Below are 22,357 nucleotides of genomic sequence, written 5' to 3'. Positions count from 1 at the left end.
TCTGGATAGAATTACCTCTCCTTCTTTCTCTCTTCTCATGAGTTGTGTTGTTCTATGTGTCCTCTCTCACTCTCACAATGGCAGCCACCACCATACATGAGTGGAGTGGCTAGAGTTTTCTTCTACTCCCTTCATTAGGAAGCTCTCACAACCGTTCGATGTAATTGAGATCAACGGCTCACATGTGTTGGACTTGCGAGCAACACACCTCAATGTGGAGGGACTTGGCCCGACAGTAACATGTTCTAGCTAGTACTTTGACCACTCCCTTGTTGTTTTGTAACGCCCCGAGACCGATGTGCCAGGTGTCCTCCAGTTATTCGCTGTTGTTGCCTTGTCATTGCTTGCGAGTCATGCATTGCATATCATGTCATCATGTGCATTTCATTGCATACTTGTTCGTCTCATGCATCCGAGCATTTTCCCCGTTGTCCGTTTTGCAATCCGGCGCTCCTATGTCACCTGATGTCCCTTTCTACTTCTTTTCGTGTGCGGGTATTAAACGTTTTCGGATTGGACCGAGACTTATCATGCGGCTTTGGTTTACTATCGGTAGACCGCGTGTCAAGTTTCGTGCCATTTGGACTTCGTTTGATAATCCAACGGTTAACCGAGGGACCAAAAAGGCCTCGTGTGTGTTGCAGCCCAACACCCCTCCAAATTTGGCCCAAAACCCACCTAAGACCTCTCCATCATCTCGGTCGTTTGATCACGATCGCGTGGCCGAAAACCGCACCTCATTTGGACTCGTTCTTCTTCCTTGCGGGATTTCAGGCAAGATGACCATACCCTCGAAATCACTTTATCTTTGCTTGCTTAGTTGCTCGCTCTTTTGCTATGCCTATGCTGCGATACCTACCACTTGCTTATCATGCCTCCCATATTGTTAAGCCAATCCTCTAACCCACCTTGTCCTAGCAAACCGTTGTTTGGCTATGTTACCGCTTTGCTCACCCCCTCTTATAGCGTTGTTAGTTGCAGGTGAAGATTGGAGCTTGTTCCATGTTGGAACATGGATATTTTGTTGGGATATCACAATATCTCTTATTTAATTAATGCATCTATATACTTGGTAAAAGGTGGAAGGCTCGGCCTTATGCCTGGTGTTTTGTTCCACTCTTGCCGCCCTAGTTTCCGTCATATCGGTGCTATGTTCCCGGATTTTGCGTTCCTTACGCGGTTGGGTTATAATGGGAACCCCTTGACAGTTCGCCTTGAATAAAACTCCTCCAGCAATGCCCAACATTGGTTTTACCATTCGCCACCTAGCCTCTTTTCCCTTGGAAGTCGCGCTCCTGAGGGTCATCATTATTTTACCCCCCCTCCTCCCCCGGGCCAGTGCTCCTCTGAGTGTTGGTCCAAACTAGAGCCCTGTGCAGCGCCCCCTCGGGGAAACTCGAGGTTTGGTTTTAGTTGTGTGGAGAGCTCATCTGAGTGTGCCCTGAGAACGAGATATGTGCAGCTCTTATCGGGATTTGTCAGCACATTCGGGCGGTGTTGCTGGACTTATTTTACCATTGTCGAAATGTCTTGTAACCTGGATGCCGAGTCTGATCGGATTGTCTTGGGAGAAGAAATATCCTTCGTTGACCGTGAGAGCTTGTGATGGGCTAAGTTGGGACACCCCTGCAGGGTTTTGAACTTTCGAAAGCCGTGCCCGCGGTTATGGGCAGATGGGAATTTGTTAATGTCCGGTTGTAGAAAACCTGAAGTTGACCTTAATTAAAACACATCAACCATGTGTGTAACCGTGATGGTCTCTTTCCGGCGGAGTCCACGAAGTGAACACGGTGTTGGAGTTATGCTTGACGTAGGTTGTTCTAGGATCACTTCTTGATCATAGTTGTTCGACCGTGCTTTTGCCTTCTCTTCTCGCTCTCATTTGTGTATCTTTAGCCACCATATATGCTAGTCGCTTGTTGCAGCTCCACATCATACCTTTACCTTACCTATAAGCTTAAATAGTCTTGATCGCGAGGGTGTGAGATTGCTGAGTCCCCGTGACTCACAGATACTTCCCAAACCAGTTTGCAGGTGACGCAACCAAGCTCAAGGAGAAGCTCGATGAAGATATTGTCCTTTGTGTTGTTTCGTTCTAGTTGATCAATAGTGGGGCCCAGTTGGGGTCGATCGGGAATCTGTATAGCATTCGGGGTAGTCTTTTTTTATTTTGGTTCCGTAGTCGGACCTTGATTGTATCTGGTTGATGTAATGCTTTATTTATGTAATTGTGTGAAGTGGCGATTGTAAGCCAACTATGTATCTTTTCCCTTATTGTATTACATGGGTTGTGTGAAGATTGCCTCACTTGCGACATTGCTTTCAATGCGGTTATGCCTCTAAGTCGTGCTTCGACACGTAGGAGATATAGCCGCATCGAGGGCGTTACATGTTTCCTCTAGCTCGTTGGCATACACCAATGATGATGTGTAAGGACATCAAGCCTTGCCTCTCAAGACAAGGTGCGTGTATAAAGAACCTGGAGTTCCCACCAGAAATACCAAGCAATTGAGATTATAAGAACTCAATCATAGTTGTCCCAGGAGTACCGCCACAATGATCGCCATCTAACTAGGATAGATCTAGTCTAGCTACTACATCACTGTAGTAGATGCATTATTATGGTAGACAAACACAAATTTGGGTATATCATTGTCTTTGAAGTTCTTGATGGATTAGCCACATCACCCCACCTGGCACCCAAATTGTATACGTACAATTGCAAGATAGACAAGTGACGAACCGTTAACAAGCAAGGTTTTTCTTAGATGATTATTATCAACCATGCCTAAACTAAGCAACAACCCTTCTAGCCCTAAATTACATTATGTCGAACTGAAGATGCACCACGATAAGTTGATTCATGAATGCAACATTTGGGTGTTCTGCATTGAGTAGAGTCGATGCCTAGGAAATTGAAACTTGCTCTTTTCCATGTGTTTGTTCGGCTGTCAACATTTCGTCCGTCTTCTTTGCCCTGTGAAATGTGATTTAAAAAAATACCTGATTTTTTAAACCTTTGCTTATGCTTGAATTTAAACTATTTAAATAACTACACATACTGGTATATATTCCATGTACTAAAAGTTTGCACTCACATTTTAATACCGCTGCACAACTTCAAAGAGTCAAGTTTTAGGCTAGTAATACCGAATTAGCATACTTTCAGGCAGAGTCTATGAAAAGCAAAAATGATAAGCCTGAAAATAGCCCTCCTGCCCTGCGTTGTTTGATACTTACGACTTTGCAGATGGCATGTTTTTTAAGGAAGCGGCATTTTGCCTCTGATTATCCTGTATATGAGTATTATGCCAAGTATTCTCTAAAAATGTAGCTTAGATGTCATGCTGATCATTTTGGTGAGGGCGAAGCTCTTGAATCCGAGACTTTCTATGCCATTTTCTAAAGTTGTGCTAGCTTGTGATCAGCCTCATGAAAACCTTGTATTCCCCAATAAGGTTTATCGCAAAGCTGGGGGGAAATCTTGTAGTAGGGTTGTACATATGTTATATGCCACTCCGATGGGCCATGAAAACAACAAAGGAATGCACCAATTGTTGTAAAAAAGGAAAACACTGCACCAATTTACCGACATGGTAATTATGCACAATACAACCCCCTCAACTTGCAATGAATTTTGAGGGCAGCTTCAACCAACAAGTAAGCAACTAAATAGAGATAAACAACATGCATGCGTGACACAAGATTTAATATGAAAAAAACCTCCTCAACTTGAGGAGTAAAAAACACATGACCGGGTATAGTGTATTTAGAACCTCTAGAGGGATTTACAACACACTTGACATGTTGCCAACCAGGAACAACAATAAGTACTACAAGAGGCAAGATTTCAGCAAAGTAGAGTAAGCACAACTTTGGCCCCTTATATATTTCGTCCCTTTGGTCCCCTTCTATATTTTGTCAGTGGCTCTAAAATCACCAAGCCAAACAACACGAAATTTGGCAGACAAATAGATATGAGAGCTCATGATATTCCCTCAAAATTTCAACTTAATCGAACATTGTTTGCCAACCAAATTTATTAGTCTTTGAAAAACTATTATGTACAAAAATACTAGCAGTCCGAACCAAAAAAACACTCAAATTTGATGTTCCAATGACACAATCATCGAACCAGCTAACCAGGTCGAAGTACACAAAGTAAAGAACAAACTCATCAAATTTGGTGTCAATCCGAGGATGTTTGAGCCTTTAATAACCACCTAGAACATTGTCTAGTCAGATACATAAGAACCATCTCTTTCTCGCATCTCACGAGTTCTATTGTTCTGTGTGTGTTCTCTCACTCTCACAATGGAGGCCACCGCTATATATGGTTGGAGTGGCTAGGGTTTTCTTCTACTCCCTTCACCAGGAAGCGCTCATGGCCATTGGATGTAACTGAGATGAATGGCTCACATGTGTTGGACTTATGGGTTCTAGTTGGACCTGTTGGGGAACGTTGCAGAAAACAAAAAATTTTCTACGGTTTCACCAAGATCCATCTAGGAGTTCATCTAGCAATGAGTGATTGGATTGCATCTACATACCTTTGTAGATCACGCGCGGAAGCGTTCAAAGAACGGGGATGAGGAAGGCGTACTCGACGTGATCCAAATCACCGGAGATCCTAGCGCCGAACGGACGGCACCTCCGCGTTCAACACATGTACGGTTAGCGTAACGTCTCCTTCTTCTTGATCCAGCAAGGGGAAAGGAGAGGTTGAGGAAGATGGCTTCAGCAGCAGCACGACGGCGTGGTGTTGATGGAGCTGCAGTACTCCGGCAGGGCTTCGCCAAGCACTATGGAGGAGGAGGATGTGTTGGAGAGGGAGAGGGAGGCACCAAAGATCAAGCTCAGAAGTCCTCCATCTCCCCACTATATATAGGAGGGCCAAGGGGGGGCGCCGGCCCTAGGAGATCTAATCTCCTAGGGGGGTGCGGCCAAGGGGAGGAATCCCTCCTCCCCAAGGCACCTAGGGGTGCCTTCCCCCTTTGGGACTCTTCCCTCCTTGAAACCCTAGGCGCATGGGCCTCTTGGGGCTGGTGCCCTTGGCCCATGTAGGCCAAGGCGCACCCCCTACAGCCCATGTGCCCCCCCGGGACAGGTGGCCCCACCCGGTGGACCCCCGGGACCCTTCCGGTGGTCCCGGTACAATACCGGTGACCCCGAAACTTGTCCCGATGCCCGAAATAGCACTTCCTATATATAATTCTTTACCTCCGGACCATTCCGGAACTCCTCGTGATGTCCGGGATCTCATCCGGGACTCCGAACAACATTCGGGTTACTGCATATATATATATATATCCCTACAACCCTAGCGTCACCGAACCTTAAGTGTGTAGACCCTACGGGTTCGGGAGACATGTAGACATGACCGAGATCGCTCTCCGGTCAATAACCAACAGCGGGATCTGGATACCCATGTTGGCTCCCACATGCTCCTCGATGATCTCATCGGATGAACCACGATGTCGAGGATTCAAGCAACCCCGTATACAATTCCCTTTGTCAATCGGTATGTTACTTGTCCGAGATCTGATCGTCGGTATCCCAATACCTCGTTCAATCTCGTTACCGGCAAGTCACTTTACTCGTACCGTAATGCATGATCCCGTGACCAAACACTTGGTCACTTTGAGCTCATTATGATGATGCATTACCGAGTGGGCCCAGTGATACCTCTCCGTCATACGGAGTGACAAATCCCAGTCTTGATCCGTGTCAACCCAACGGACACTTTCGGAGATACCCGTAGTATACCTTTATAGTCACCCAGTTACGTTGTGACGTTTGGTACACCCAAAGCACTCCTACGGTATCCGGGAGTTACACGATCTCATGGTCTAAGGAAAAGATACTTGACAATGGAAAACTCTAGCAAACGAACTATACGACCTTGTGCTATGTTTAGGATTGGGTCTTGTCCATCACATCATTCTCCTAATGATGTGATCTCGTTATCAATGACATCCAATGTCCATAGTCAGGAAACCATGACCATCTGTTGATTAACGAGCTACTCAACTAGAGGCTTACTAGGGACATGTTGGTGTCTATTATTCACACATGTATTACGATTTCCGGATAACACAATTATAGCATGAATAAAGACAATTACCATGAACAAGGAAATATAATAATAATGCTTTTATTATTGCCTCTAGGGCATAATTCCAACAGTCTCCCAGTTGCACTAGAGTCAATAATCTAGTTACATTGTGATGAATCGAACACTCATGGAATTTTGGTGTTGATCATGTTTTGCTCTAGGGAGAGGTTTAGTCAACGGATCTGCTACATTCAGGTCCGTGTGCACTTTACAAATATCTATGTCTCCATCTTGAACATTTTCACGAATGGAGTTGAAGCGACGCTTGATGTGCCTTGTCTTCTTGTGAAACCTGGGCTCCTTTGCAAGAGCAATAGCTCCAGTGTTGTCACAGAAGAGTTTGATTGGCCCCGACGCATTGGGTATGACTCCTAGGTCGGTGATGAACTCCTTCACCCAAATTGCTTCATGCGCTGCCTCCGAGGCTGCCATGTACTCCGCTTCACATGTAGATCCCGCCACGACGCTCTGCTTGCAACTGCACCAGCTTACTGCCCCACCATTCAAAATATACACGTATCCGGTTTGTGACTTAGAGTCATCCAGATCTGTGTCGAAGCTAGCGTCGACGTAACCCTTTACGACGAGCTCTTCGTCACCTCCATAAACGAGAAACATTTCCTTAGTCCTTTTCAGGTACTTTAGGATATTCTTGACCGCTGTCCAGTGTTCTTTGCCGGGATTACTTTGGTACCTTCCTACCAAACTTATGGCAAGGTTTACATCAGGTCTGGTACACAACATGGCATACATAATAGAACCTATGGCTGAGGCATAGGGGATGACACTCATCTCTTCTATATCTTCTGCTGTGGTCGGACATTGAGCCGAGCTCAATTTCACACCTTGTAACACAGGCAAGAACCCCTTCTTAGACTGATCCATATTGAATTTCTTCAATATCTTATCAAGGTGTGTGCTTTGTGAAAGACCTATGAGGCGTCTTGATCTATCTCTATAGATCTTGATGCCTAATATATATGCAGCTTCTCCAAGGTCCTTCATTGAAAAACTCTTATTCAAGTAGGCCTTAATGATGTCCAAGAGTTCTATATCATTTCCCATCAAAAGTATGTCATCTACATATAATATGAGAAATGCTACAGAGCTACCACTCACTTTCTTGTAAACACAGGCTTCTCCATAAGTCTGTGTAAACCCAAACGCTTTGATCATCTCATCAAAGCGAATGTTCCAACTCCGAGATGCTTGCACCAGCCCATAAATCGAGCGTTGGAGCTTGCACACCTTGTCAGCATTCTTAGGATCGACAAAACCTTCTGGCTGCATCATATACAATTCTTCCTTAAGGAAACCATTAAGAAATGCTGTTTTGACGTCCATCTGCCATATTTCATAATCATAAAATGCGGCAATTGCTAACATGATTCGAATGGACTTCAGCTTCACTACCGGTGAGAAAGTCTCATCGTAGTCAACCCCTTGAACTTCTCGATAACCCTTAGCGACAAGGCGAGCTTTATAGATGGTCACATTACCATCCGCGTCTGTCTTCTTCTTAAAGATCCATTTATTTTCTATGGCTCGCCGCTCAACGGGAAAGTCAGTCAAAGTCCATACTTCGTTTTCATACATGGATCCTATCTCGGATTTCATGGCTTCTAGCCATTTGTCGGAATCCGGGCCCGCCATCGCTTCTTCATAGTTTGAAGGTTCACCGTTGTCTAACAACATGATTTCCAAGACAGGGTTGCCGTACCACTCTGGTGCGGAACGTGTCCTTGTGGACCTTCGAATTTCAGTAGGAGCTTGATCAGAAGTATCTTGATCATCATCATTAACTTCCTCTCTAGTCGGTGCAGGCACCTCAGGAACATTTTCTTGAGCTGCGCCAATTTCCGGTTCAAGAGGTAATACTTCATCAAGTTCTACTTTCCTCCCAATTACTTCTTTCGAGAGAAACTCTTTCTCTAGAAAGGACCCATTCTTGGCAACAAAGATCTTGCCTTCGGATCTGAGGTAGAAGGTATACCCAATAGTTTCTTTAGGGTATCCTATGAAGACGCATTTTTCCGATTTGGGTTCGAGCTTTTCAGGTTGAAGTTTCTTGACATAAGCATCGCATCCCCAAACTTTTAGAAATGACACCTTAGGTTTCTTCCCAAACCATAATTCAAACGGTGTCGTCTCAACGGATTTCGACGGTGCCCTATTTAAAGTGAATGCGTCAGTCTCTAAAGCATAGCCCCAAAAAGATAGCGGTAAATCGGCAAGAGACATCATAGATCACACCATATCTAATAGAGTGCGATTACGACGTTCGGACACACCATTACGCCGAGGTGTTCCAGGCGGCGTGAGCTGTGAAACTATTCCACATTTTCTTAAGTGTGTGCCAAACTCGTGACTCAAGTATTCTCCTCCACGATCTGATCGTAGGAACTTGATTTTTCTGTCACGTTGATTCTCAACCTCACTCTAAAATTCCTTGAACTTTTCAAAGGTCTCAGACTTGTGTTTCATTAAGTAGACATACCCATATCTACTCAAGTCATCAGTGAGGGTGAGAACATAACGATAGCCACTGCGAGCCTCAACACTCATTGGACCGCATACATCAGTATGTATGATTTCCAATAAGTTGGTTGCTCGCTCCATTGTTCCTGAGAACGGAGTCTTGGTCATTTTACCCATGAGGCATGGTTCGCACGTGTCAAATGATTCGTAATCAAGAGACTCTAAAAGTCCATCAGCATGAAGCTTCTTCATGCGTTTGACACCTATGTGACCAAGGCGGCAGTGCCACAAGTATGTGGGACTATCATTATCAATCTTACATTTTTTGGTACTCACACTATGAATATGTGTAGCATTACGCTCGAGATTCATTAAGAATAAACCATTTACCATCGAAGCATGACCATAAAACATATCTTTCATATAAATAGAACAACCATTATTCTCGGATTTAAATGAGTAGCCATCTCGTATTAAACGAGATCCTGATACAATGTTCATGCTCAAACTTGGCACTAAATAACAATTATTGAGGTTCAAAACTAATCCCGTAGGTAAGTGTAGAGGTAGCGTGCCGACGGCGATCACATTGACCTTGGAACCATTCCCGACGCGCATCGTCACCTCGTCCTTCGACAATCTCCGCTTATTTCGCAGCTCCTGCTTTGAGTTACAAATGTGAGCAACTGCACCGGTATCAAATAACCAGGAGCTACTACGAGTACTGGTAAGGTACACATCAATTACATGTATATCACATATACCTTTTGTTTTGTTGGCCTTCTTGTCCGCTAAGTATTTGGGGCAGTTCCGCTTCCAGTGACCACTTTCCTTGCAATAAAAGCACTGAGTCTCGGGCTTGGGTCCATTCTTTGGCTTCTTCCCGGCAGCTTGCTTGCCGGGCGTGGCAACTCCCTTGCCGTCTTTCTTGAAGGTTTTCTTACCCTTGCCTTTCTTGAACTTAGTGGTTTTATTCATCATCAACACTTGATGTTCCTTTTTGACTTCTACCTCTGCTGATTTCAGCATTGCAAATACTTCAGGAATGGTCTTTTCCATCCCCTGCATATTGAAGTTCATCACAAAGCTCTTGTAGCTTGGTGGAAGCGACTGGAGGATTCTGTCAATGACAGCGTCATCCGGGAGATTAACTCCCAGCTGAGTCAAGCAGTTATGTAACCCAGACATTGTGAGTATGTGCTCACTGACAGAACTATTTTCCTCCATCTTACAGCTGAAGAATTTGTCGGAGACTTCATATCTCTCGACCCGAGCATGAGCTTGGAAAACTATTTTCAGCTCTTCGAACATCTCATATGCTCCATGTCTCTCAAAACGCTTTTGGAGCCCCGGCTCTAAGCTGTAAAGCATGCCGCACTGAACGAGGGAGTAGTCATCGGTACGTGCCTGCCAAGCGTTCATAACGTCTTGTTCTGCAGGGAGAACAGGTGCATCAGCTAGCGGTGCTTGTAGGACATAATCTTTCTTGGCAGCTATGAGGATGATCCTCAGGTTCCGGACCCAGTCCGTGTAGTTGCTGCCATCGTCTTTCAGCTTAGTTTTCTCTAGGAACGCGTTGAAGTTGAGGACTACGTTGGCCATTTGATCTACAAGACATATTGTAAAGATTTTAGACTAAGTTCATAATAATTAAGTTCATCTAATCGAATTATTCAATGAACTCCCACTTAGATAGACATCCCTCCAGTCATCTAAGTATAACATGATCCGAGTTAACTAGGCCGTGTCCGATCATCACGTAAGACGGACTAGTCAACGTCGGTGAACATCTTCATGTTGATCGTATCTTCTATACGACTCATGCTCGACCTTTCGGTCTTCTATGTTTCGAGGCCATGTCTGTACATGCTAGGCTCGTCAAATCAACCTAAGTGTTTTGCATGTGTAAATCTGTCTTACACCCGTTGTATGTGAACGTTAGAATCTATCACACCCGATCATCACGTGGTGCTTCGAAACAACGAACTGTCGCAACGGTGCACAGTTAGGGGGAACACTTTTCTTGAAATTATTATGAGGGATCATCTTATTTACTACCGTCGTTCTAAGGAAACAAGATGCAAAACATGATAAACATCACATGCAATCAAATAATAATAGTGACATGATATAGCCAATATCACATAGCTCCTTTGATCTCCATCTTGAGGCTCCATGATCATCTTGTCACCAGCATGACACTATGATCTCCATCATCATGATCTCCATCATCGTGTCTCCATGAAGTTGCTCGCCAACTATTACTTCTACTACTACGGCTAACACGTTAAGCAATAAAGTAAAGTAATTTACATGGCGTTTCTCAATGACACGCAGGTCATACAAAAAATAAAGACAACTCCTATGGCTCCTGCCGGTTGTCATACTCATCGACATGCAAGTCGTGATTCTTGTTACAATAGCATGAACATCTCATACATCACATATATATCATTCATCATTCATCACAACTTTGGCCATATCATATCACAAAGCACTTGCTGCAAAAACAAGTTAGACGTCCTCTAATTGTTGTTGCAAGTTTTACGTGGCTGAAGTAGGGTTCTAGCAAGAACGTTTTCTTACCTACGTGAAAGCCACAACGTGATTTGCCAACTTCTATTTACCCTTCATAAGGACCCTTTTCATCGAATCCGCTCCAACTAAAGTGGGAGAGACAGACACCCGCCAGCCACCTTATGCAACTAGTGCATGTTAGTCGGTGGAACCGGTCTCACGTAAGCGTACGTGTAAGGTTGGTCCGGGCCGCTTCATCCCACAATACCGTTGAAGCAAGATAAGACTAGTAGCGGCAAGAAAGTTGACAACATCTACGCCCACAACAAATTGTGTTCTACTCGTGCAAAAAGAACTACGCATAGACCTAGCTCATGATGCCACTGTTGGGGAACGTTGCAGAAAACAAAAAATTTCCTACGGTTTCACCAAGATCCATCTAGGAGTTCATCTAGCAACGAGTGATTGGATTGCATCTACATACCTTTGTAGATCACGCGCGGAAGCGTTCAAAGAACGGGGATGAGGAAGGCGTACTCGACGTGATCCAAATCACCGGAGATCCTAACGCTGAACGGACGGCACCTCCGCGTTCAACACATGTACAGTTAGCGTAACGTCTCCTTCTTCTTGATCCAGCAAGGGGAAAGGAGAGGTTGAGGAAGATGGCTCCAGCAGCAGCACGACGGCGTGGTGTTGATGGAGCTGCAGTACTCCGGCAGGGCTTCGCCAAGCACTATGGAGGAGGAGGATGTGTTGGAGAGGGAGAGGGAGGCACCAAAGATCAAGCTAAGAAGTCCTCCATCTCCCCACTATATATAGGAGGGCCAAGGGGGGGGGGCGCCGGCCCTAGGAGATCTAATCTCCTAGGGGGGTGCGGCCAAGGGGAGGAATCCCTCCTCCCCAAGGCACCTAGGGGTGCCTTCTCCCTTTGGGACTCTTCCCTCCTTGAAACCCTAGGCGCATGGGCCTCTTGGGGCTGGTGCCCTTGGCCCATGTAGGCCAAGGCGCACCCCCTACAACCCATGTGGCCCCCCGGGACAGGTGGCCCCACCCGGTGGACCCCCGGGACCCTTCCGGTGGTCCCGGTACAATACCGGTGACCCCGAAACTTGTCCCGATGCCCGGAATAGCACTTCCTATATATAATTCTTTACCTCCGGACCATTCCGAAACTCCTCGTGATGTCCGGGATCTCATCCGGGACTCCGAACAACATTCGGGTTACTGCATATATATATCCCTACAACCCTAGCGTCACCGAACCTTAAGTGTGTAGACCCTACGGGTTCGGGAGACATGTAGACATGACCGAGATCGCTCTCCGGTCAATAACCAACAGCGGGATCTGGATACCCATGTTGGCTCCCACATGCTCCTCGATGATCTCATCGGATGAACCACGATGTCGAGGATTCAAGCAACCCCGTATACAATTCCCTTTGTCAATCGGTATGTTACTTGCCCGAGATCTGATCATCGGTATCCCAATACCTCGTTCAATCTCGTTACCGGCAAGTCACTTTACTCGTACCGTAATGCATGATCCCGTGACCAAACACTTGGTCACTTTGAGCTCATTATGATGATGCATTACCGAGTGGGCCCAGTGATACCTCTCCGTCATACGGAGTGACAAATCCCAGTCTTGATCCGTGTCAACCCAACAGACACTTTCGGAGATACCCGTAGTATACCTTTATAGTCACCCAGTTACGTTGTGACGTTTGGTACACCCAAAGCACTCCTACGGTATCCGGGAGTTACACGATCTCATGGTCTAAGGAAAAGATACTTGACATTGGAAAACTCTAGCAAACGAACTATACGACCTTGTGCTATGTTTAGGATTGGGTCTTGTCCATCACATCATTCTCCTAATGATGTGATCTCGTTATCAATGACATCCAATGTCCATAGTCAGGAAACCATGACTATCTGTTGATCAACGAGCTAGTCAACTAGAGGCTTACTAGGGACATATTGGTGTCTATTATTCACACATGTATTACGATTTCCGGATAACACAATTATAGCATGAATAAAGATAATTATCATGAACAAGGAAATATAATAATAATGCTTTTATTATTGCCTCTAGGGCATATTTCCAACAGGACCGCCAACACACCTCCATGTGGAGGAACTTGCACTTTCACCACTCCCTTGTTGTTTCCTCCAGCTCGCTGGCAACACCGATGACCTGACATGTGGATATGCCAAGTACCCTGCGGAATAAGACGTTTAAAACTTGTATACCAAGGATAGGTCGTTCAGATCTACGAGCCTGACTTTAAGAGGAGATCAAGTCTCGCCCTCAGGACAAGGCGCACGTATAAAGGACTTCGAGGCACCGTAAAAACGATCAAGCAATGGATTAAGGTTATAAGAACTCAATCCTAGTTGTCCGAGTACCACCACAAAGATCAACATCTAACTAGGATAGATCTACTCTAGCCACTACATCACTATAGTAGCTACATTACCATCACGGGCGTAAATCTAGGTATACGGTTGTCTCTGATATCCCTTAAAGGAGTAGCCATATACCTAGCAGTGCAAGATTGGCGAGTGTCAGATCATCGATGAGCAGATATTTTTAGATGGTTAATATCTGTCATGCCTAAGCCAAGCCATGACCCTTTTGTCCTCCACATCACCAATGTAGCGGAAAGGGGTGGAACCGAATGTGATGGCAAACGAAAATAAGAATGATTTCTCGGGGTGGTGGAGTCACCAAAGGATGACCTACCTTGGTAGAAGACAAATCCTGGTACTCACATGTGGAACGAGATCCTCTAATGTCTTCAAAGTACTGCCGAGGGACGTCCTTCCCGTATCACCGTTCGCTGGTCATCCGACGGCAGCAGCCAGAAACCACGAAAACACAGAGCACAGTCGGCCCACAAACACGATCCAGCCCAGCCCAATGGAACGGGAGAGGGGCGGATGAAAAAGGGCGCGAGATCAGGGAAAACGTCGCCAGACTGACAGAAAAAGGGCATGCTCCAGCGAAGGGATCAATCACGGAGGGACGAGGTGCTCTGCTCGCCATTCTTCTGAGTACGTCATTATCCTGTCTCTATCTTGAAATTGATTAATCTTCCATATCAAATTGCTTTGAAATTGATCAAACTTCCATCATCAGATTGCTCTGAAGCTGATTCATCTTAACTTCCATCATCAGATTTCTTTGAAACGGATCCATCTTCCATTACCAGATTGCTTTGAACTTGATCAAGCTTTCCCTATTGTTAGGAAAGAATTATCTAGTTGAAATTCTATTCTATACCACAGATATGGAAGAAGAGGCAAGCACAGTACGCTCTGATTCGAATACGTAACTGACACAACACCCAATTTGTTAACTCTCATGAGAGATCAACTAGATCTAAGTTCTCCAAGTACTATTGCCTCCTTGCTTATTCTCTTTGGCACGAGTCTCACAATTTTTAGGGAAGGATACCATGAATTATTTCATGTCCCAGAGAAACATATTAATTGTTTGTTCCCTTTCACATTGGTTCTAATATTTGCTCTGCACTTTACATGTCCATTGCTCATGTTTTTTTTTTGCATTGTCGGGGAAGAGGCATGTGGTGATGGTGCACATGCTCAAGCATCACATACTTCAGTGGTATGTTGCTAAATAACAATCCCAGCTATAAATAAATCCATTATTTCTGAGAACTTACCAGATTTTTTTACCACAAGATGCAAGTGGTTGGTGAAGGGGTGTGTAGTGGTGGTGCACAAGCACAAGCACATATCATAGATGATATTGTTCCTAGGGGAAAAGGGATGTTGTATGAAGATTATAATTTCAGAACACTGCTCTTTCTGTTAGTAGAAAAGAGAGATAAAAAATAAGTTCAGAACAGGGCCAGCCACTAGCACCTCGGTACGCAACCCAGATCATAAATAAGTATTGTGCTCACAATTTGACAAGAGTCATTGATAAGCTCTTAAATTGATAACATTCATATACAATCTCAGTTCAATCCGAGTTCTAGATTCCTAACAAAATAGAAATACAGTTTCTACATCTGAAACTTCAGTTCAGGCTCTTGTTGACTCCTGCTGCTCAACTACTGCCTGCCTCCTCCAGCATCGCAAATTCGCAACGCAGGCCGCGTGACATTACAGGCTATGTGTTTGTCGCCCTTCATCCACGGCTGCTTGCGCTCAGTAACGCGGCACTCACTTGGCACCTCCCGCAGCGGCCGCGAGCTCGACGGCGTGCTGCAGTCATGCGGTGGTGGCGGCCATGGCGTTGCTAGCCACTCTCCCTCTTGCTGTGACACGGGCGGCAGCGGCGGTCGCACTCCCGCGCTGGTGCGGCGATGGCAGCGGTGCTCGCTCTATCAATCGCGGCGGCGCTAGGGTTAAGCTAGGTTATGGCGATGGCGAGCGAACGGCGACGGGGAGTAAATGGATCGGTGTTTTTTTCCCTTCCTCTGAACTGGGCCGCATCTCTTCTGGGCTCATGGCTGCACGCTGCTTCGCAGCTGTGTTTTCGTGGTTTTTGGCTGCTGCCGTCAGATGACCAGCGAACGGTGATACGGGTAGGACGTCCCTCGGCTGTACTTTGAAGTACATCAGAGGATCTCGTTCCTCACATGTACACACGTGCAGGCCGACTTTCATGGGTCACTTGTCGACTATAAATCGTGTTTAATAAGGGGAAGAGCGATGCTACACCTACGTAGAGGATGTTACGTAGTTTACGTAATCAGCGACGTGGCTATTTATGATTGGAGAAGGGGGGGAAAGGGTCCCACCCACCTGAAAATAGGGGGGGGGGGGGGGGGGGGCAGAGAAGTTTAAAGGAAGGTTACATAAGAGGTCTTCGTAGCTTTAAGTGGATGTAGGATTATCGTAAGGGGAACACATTAGGTGTGGCGTGTGTTGCATTATATAAGAGTGTGTGTTTCACATATTTATCTTGATTATTAACGATTTTCTTGTGTTTTTTTCTGGTGGAAGTGGCCACATAGCCTCAATTTTCATTACGAAAATAGAGTTACACATCATCCAACAGACAACCTATTTCACTTAACTGATGCAACAAACCGCAACACCAAAAACGATAACATACATTCTAAGATGTCTAGTTATATCTTTGGGATGCTTTTACGGTAATTTGCATAGGACAACATATCACGGAAACAGCCTTCTACTACTAAGCACCAAGAACCTGCAATGCCACTAAAGAAAGAACAACGAAAGACTAAAAATAGACAAACTGAAGAGCCACACTGACGGAACAGCTCGAGTAGATTCTCCCCACAGTCGCGCCCAGCCAAGAGCACCGCCATGGACATCGCACGCCACTTGGGTCACCCTCTTAGTCACTTCCCTAAGAATGTTTATCACTCCTTTTTTCTACAGAACATCCCAAAAATCCAGCAAAGAGCATAGAGTAAAGATTACATTAGTAGGATCTTCAGCTAAAATGCTTTGAAAACAAGATTTATTTCCTATTTTTCATAATGAACAAAGTAAAGCAGCACACGAACGAAAACAACCGGCGCGAACTTCACCACTATATAGGTAGGGGTCCAATTCTGACAAAGATTAAAAAAAAACATTGGTATTTTGAGATTACCCAAAACACTCCCCACAACATTCCAAAACGATTTTTTGTGTTAAATAAATACTACTCCCTCTTAAAAGAAATATAAGAGCAATTTAGTAATCTAAACGCTCTTATATTTCTTTACGGAAATGCTGTTATATTTCTTTAGGGGGGAGTAACCATGTTCATGTGAAGGTGTGGGCTATGTGACGGTGGCGGTGCCTCGCTCGTAACTAGTGGAAGAAAAACCCAGCTGTGTGTGCGCTCCACTGCACTGGACTGGACAGCAGCAAGCGCATGCAGGAGTAGGAGGAGCAGGGGTGAGCCGCGCGGGTCGCGCGATGGGAGCTCGCGGCCGCTGCATGCGGCGTGGACCGGTCGTGCGGCAGTGAGCTACCCCCGCCCGCGGCGAGCCCGGTGGCGCGGTATGAGGATCATGGGGCGCCCGCCCGCCCCCCTCCTCGTCTTCTTCAAGCACCGCACGGACCGCCACCTCCCCCCTCCCTCCCTCCTAACCCCCCACTCGCTCCCAGCTTGCTCCGCGCGCCAGCAGCACACCACACCACAGCTCAGCCCACCAGCCGCCGCCGCAGCAGCAGCAGCAGCAGCGCACGCCTCCCCTCCCCTCCCCTCCCCGCGCGCGCGCGGCCACTCCCGCCCACGCACACGCCAGGGCAGCGAGGCGACCAAGAAGGAGGAGGAGAGACCGGCACCGGCGGAGGCAGCCGGCCGGCGCCATGGCGTCCATGACGCTGGAGGACGTGAAGAACGAGACGGTGGACCTGGAGACCATCCCGGTGCAGGAGGTCTTCGCCCACCTCAAGTGCAGCAAGCAGGGGCTGAGCGGCACCGAGGCCCAGAACCGGCTCACCATCTTCGGGCCCAACAAGCTGGAGGAGAAGACGGAGAGCAAGCTGCTCAAGTTCCTCGGCTTCATGTGGAACCCGCTGTCCTGGGTCATGGAGGCCGCCGCCGTCATGGCCATCGTGCTCGCCAACGGCGGCGGCAAGCCCCCCGACTGGCAGGACTTCGTCGGCATCGTCACCCTGCTCTTCATCAACTCCACCATCAGCTTCATCGAGGAGAACAACGCCGGCAACGCCGCCGCCGCCCTCATGGCCGGGCTGGCGCCCAAGACCAAGTGCTTGAGGGACGGCAAGTGGAGCGAGATGGACGCCTCCTTCCTCGTCCCCGGCGACGTCATCAGCATCAAGCTCGGGGACATCATCCCCGCCGACGCCCGGCTGCTCGAGGGCGACCCGCTCAAGGTCGACCAGGCCGCGCTCACCGGGGAGTCCATGGCCGTGAACAAGCACGCCGGCCAGGGCGTCTTCTCCGGGTCCACGGTGAAGCAGGGCGAGATCGAGGCCGTCGTCATCGCCACCGGCGTGCACACCTTCTTCGGCAAGGCGGCGCACCTCGTCGACAGCACCAACAACGTCGGCCACTTCCAGCAGGTGCTCACCGCCATCGGCAACTTCTGCATCATCTCCATCGCCGCCGGGATGCTGGTGGAGGTGGTGGTCATGTACCCGATCCAGCACCGCGCCTACCGCGACGGCATCGACAACCTGCTCGTGCTCCTCATCGGCGGCATCCCCATCGCCATGCCCACCGTGCTGTCCGTCACCATGGCCATCGGCTCCCACCGGCTGTCGCAGCAGGGCGCCATCACCAAGCGCATGACCGCCATCGAGGAGATGGCCGGCATGGACGTGCTGTGCAGCGACAAGACGGGCACGCTGACGCTCAACAAGCTCACCGTCGACAAGACGCTCATCGAGGTGTACGGCAAAGGGATAGACAAGGACACGGTGCTCCTCTACGCCGCCAGGGCGTCCCGCGTGGAGAACCAGGACGCCATCGACACGTGCATCGTCGGCATGCTCGCCGACGCCAAGGAGGCCCGCGCCGGCATCCAGGAGGTGCACTTCCTCCCCTTCAACCCCGTGGAGAAGCGCACGGCCATCACCTACATCGACGGCAAGGGCGACTGGCACCGGATCAGCAAGGGCGCCCCGGAGCAGATCATCGAGCTGTGCCGGATGCCCAAGGAGGCCGAGAAGAGGGTCCACGGCCTGATCGACCAGTACGCCGACCGGGGCCTCCGGTCGCTGGGCGTGTCGTACCAGGCGGTGCCGGCCAAGAACAAGGAGAGCCCCGGCGAGCCGTGGCAGTTCGTGGGGCTGCTGCCGCTGTTCGACCCGCCGCGGCACGACAGCGCGGAGACGATCCGGCGCGCGCTGCACCTGGGCGTGAACGTGAAGATGATCACCGGCGACCAGCTGGCCATCGGCAAGGAGACGGCGCGGCGGCTGGGCATGGGCACCAACATGTACCCGTCCACGACGCTGCTGGGCGACAAGAGCACGGAGATGAGCGGGCTGCCCATCGACGAGCTGATCGAGAAGGCGGACGGGTTCGCCGGGGTGTTCCCGGAGCACAAGTACGAGATCGTGAAGCGGCTGCAGGACCGGAAGCACATCTGCGGCATGACCGGGGACGGCGTGAACGACGCGCCGGCGCTGAAGAAGGCGGACATCGGGATCGCGGTGGACGACGCGACGGACGCGGCGCGGTCGGCGTCGGACATCGTGCTGACGGAGCCCGGGCTGAGCGTGATCGTGAGCGCGGTGCTCACCAGCCGCGCCATCTTCCAGCGGATGAAGAACTACACCATCTACGCCGTGTCCATCACCATCCGGATCGTGCTGGGGTTCATGCTGGTGGCGCTGCTGTGGAAGTTCGACTTCGCGCCCTTCATGGTGCTCGTCATCGCCATCCTCAACGACGGCACCATCATGACCATCTCCAAGGACCGCGTGAAGCCGTCGCCCACCCCCGACTCGTGGAAGCTCAAGGAGATCTTCGCCACCGGCGTCGTCCTCGGCACCTACATGGCCCTCATCACCGTGCTCTTCTTCTACCTCGCGCACGACACCGAGTTCTTCCCGGTACCTTCCATATCGTCTTCTTCCTCCGACTCTCCGGCGATCCGCCATGAATGATCATAAGAAGATAACTGAAATGAAAAATGTGGTGGCGATGGATGCAGGAGACGTTCGGGGTGCGGTCGATCCGGGAGAACGAGAAGGAGATGATGGCGGCGCTGTACCTGCAGGTGAGCATCATCAGCCAGGCGCTCATCTTCGTGACGCGGTCGCGGAGCTGGTCGTTCATGGAGCGGCCGGGGGCGCTGCTGGTGATCGCCTTCTTCGTGGCGCAGCTGCTGGCGACGTGCATCGCCGTGTACGCCAACTGGGAGTTCTGCAAGATGCAGGGGATCGGGTGGGGCTGGGGGCTCTCCATCTGGGCCTTCACCGTCGTCACCTACATCCCGCTCGACATCCTCAAGTTCATCATCCGCTACGCCCTCAGCGGCAGGGCCTGGAACAACATCAACAACAAGGCAAGCTCCATGACTCACCTCCATTAGATTAGATGCATGCAAGCTCCACTTGTTAGAGTTCATCTCATGTTCGTCCATGGAATGTCGCAGACGGCCTTCACCAACAAGAACGACTACGGCAAGGTGGAGAGGGAGGCGCAGTGGGCGACAGCGCAGAGGACGCTGCACGGCCTCAACCAGGGCAGCAGCAACTCGGAAATGTTCACCGACAACAACGGCTACCGCGAGCTCTCCGAGATCGCCGAGCAGGCCGCAAAGCGGGCGGAGGTGGCCAGGCTCAGGGAGCTGCACACGCTCAAGGGCCACGTCGAGTCGGTCGTCAAGCTCAAGGGGCTCGACATCGAGACAATAAACCAGAGCTACACGGTATGATCGTCGATGAACCTCCTCCTCGTCATCGGCAATAGGCAGGGCAGCGCAGCGATATCTACACTTCTAAGTTATTTTGCCCCCCTCTGCCTCCCGCCGAGTCTCGTCGGGAGGCTGGAGCGGGGAAGATTGGTTCAGATTCTCAGGGTTGGTTTTTTCTTTGACCTAGATGTTAAGAAGTTGGTTTTATTTGTATTTTTCAATGGGGAGGGGGAAGAAGAGTGCCCTCTCTTCAGTATGTATAGGAGTACGGTTTTGAGTTTATGTTGTTCTTTTGCTTGTAATATGTTAGCGTGTTGTGTGAAATAAATGCTCACTCATACAAGGAAAGTGAAACTTGTTCAAACATACTCCCTCCGTTTCCATAATATAAGAGCGTGTTTTACACTAGCACTGGTGTAAAAAACACTCTTATATTGTGGGACGGAGTACTTGCTTAGGCAAACCCCAGCGGACAATGTACACTAGCAGTTTCATCGCTGGAGACTGTCAACAAAAGAGAGACAATTTAACTGAGCAAAACCAGTTGAAAGAAGATCCCCCTCCCCTCCCCTTCACCGTCGTCACCTACATCCCGCTCGACATCCTCAAGTTCATCATCCGCTACGCCCTCAGCGGCAGGGCATGGAACAACATCAACAACAAGGCAAGCACCCATCCCCATCCCTCCTCCATTAGCCACCTCCATTTGTAAACTCCATTGGAGTTCATCTCATGTTTGTCCATGGAATGTCGCAGACGGCCTTCACCAACAAGAACGACTACGGCAAGCTGGAGAGGAAGGCGCAGTGGGCGACGGCACAGAGGACGCTGCACGGCCTCAACCAGGGCAGCAGCAACTCGGAAATGTTCACCGACAATAACGGCTACCGCGAGCTCTCGGAGATCGCCGAGCAGTCCGCCAAGCGGGCGGAGGTGGCCAGGCTCAGGGAACTGCACACGCTCAAGGGCCACGTCGAGTCGGTCGTCAAGCTCAAGGGGCTCGACATCGAGACAATAAACCAGAGCTACACGGTATGATCGTCGACGAACCTCCTCCTCGTCGTCGGCGATAGGCAGGGCAGCGATATCTACACCTCTAAGTTCTTTTGTCCCCCTCTGCCTCCTGTCGAGTCTCGCCGGGAGGCTGGAGCGGGGAAGATTGGTTCAGATTCTCAGGGTTGGTTTTTTTCTTTGACCTAGATGTTAAGAAGTTGGTTTCATTTGTATTTTTCAGTGGGGAAGGGGAAGAAGAGTGCCCTCTCTTCAGTATGTATAGGAGTACGGTTTTGAGTTTATGCTAGACCTTGTTGGTTTTTTTGCTTGTAATATGTTAGCGTGTTGTGTGGAATAAATACTCACTCATACAAGGAAAGTGAAAACTTGTTCAAACATACTCCATCCGTCTCATAATATAAGAGTGTTTTTTACACTAGTATGTTTTCGACACTACATTAGTGTCAAAAACACTCTTATATTATGGGACGGAGGGAGTACTTGCCTAGGCAAACCCCAACAGACAATGTATATGTATAGGAGTACGGTTTTGAGTTTATGCCAGACCTTGTTGGTTATTTTGCTTGTAATATGTTAGTGTGTTATGTGGAATAAATACTCACTCGTACAAAGAAAATGAAAACTTGTTCAAACATACTCCATCCGTCTCATAATATAAGAGTGTTTTTTACACTAGTGTGTTTTCGACACTACATTAGTGACAAAAATACTCTTATATTATGGGACGGAGGGAGTACTTGCCTAGGTAAACCCTAGCAGACAATGTATCTCTACTCCTAATGGAGCAGTTGGTAGCCTGGTACTCCAGTTTTATTTCCTCCCACCTCCCATCATCCCCTCCCACGGGTTTTCTTATCCATTGGTTTATTTTTTTTACTTCACTATTTTTTTAAAA

The 22,357-nt window shown here is 48.5% G+C and overlaps 2 protein-coding genes across 2 annotated transcripts; both read left to right on the top strand.

The window, feature by feature from the left end:
* Positions 1–17,192: 17,192 nt before the first annotated feature.
* On the top strand, positions 17,193–20,721 carry LOC123128786 (ATPase 8, plasma membrane-type). Its single transcript, XM_044548884.1, has 3 exons — positions 17,193–19,642; positions 19,744–20,097; positions 20,188–20,721. The coding sequence occupies exons 1-3, from the start codon at positions 17,426–17,428 to the stop codon at positions 20,467–20,469; spliced, it is 2,853 nt and encodes a 950-aa protein (XP_044404819.1). The 5' UTR covers positions 17,193–17,425; the 3' UTR covers positions 20,470–20,721.
* A 232-nt stretch (positions 20,722–20,953) lies between these two features.
* On the top strand, positions 20,954–21,745 carry LOC123128788 (plasma membrane ATPase 4-like). Its single transcript, XM_044548885.1, has one exon. It carries the CDS (start codon positions 21,181–21,183, stop codon positions 21,484–21,486), a length of 306 nt encoding a protein of 101 aa, XP_044404820.1. The 5' UTR covers positions 20,954–21,180; the 3' UTR covers positions 21,487–21,745.
* Positions 21,746–22,357: the final 612 nt, after the last annotated feature.

This window comes from Triticum aestivum, chromosome 6A (assembly GCF_018294505.1).
Source record: "Triticum aestivum cultivar Chinese Spring chromosome 6A, IWGSC CS RefSeq v2.1, whole genome shotgun sequence".
Taxonomy (NCBI): domain Eukaryota; kingdom Viridiplantae; phylum Streptophyta; class Magnoliopsida; order Poales; family Poaceae; genus Triticum; species Triticum aestivum.
The sequence above is the reverse complement of the archived record's forward strand: the minus strand, read 5'-3'. Positions and strand labels throughout refer to the sequence as shown.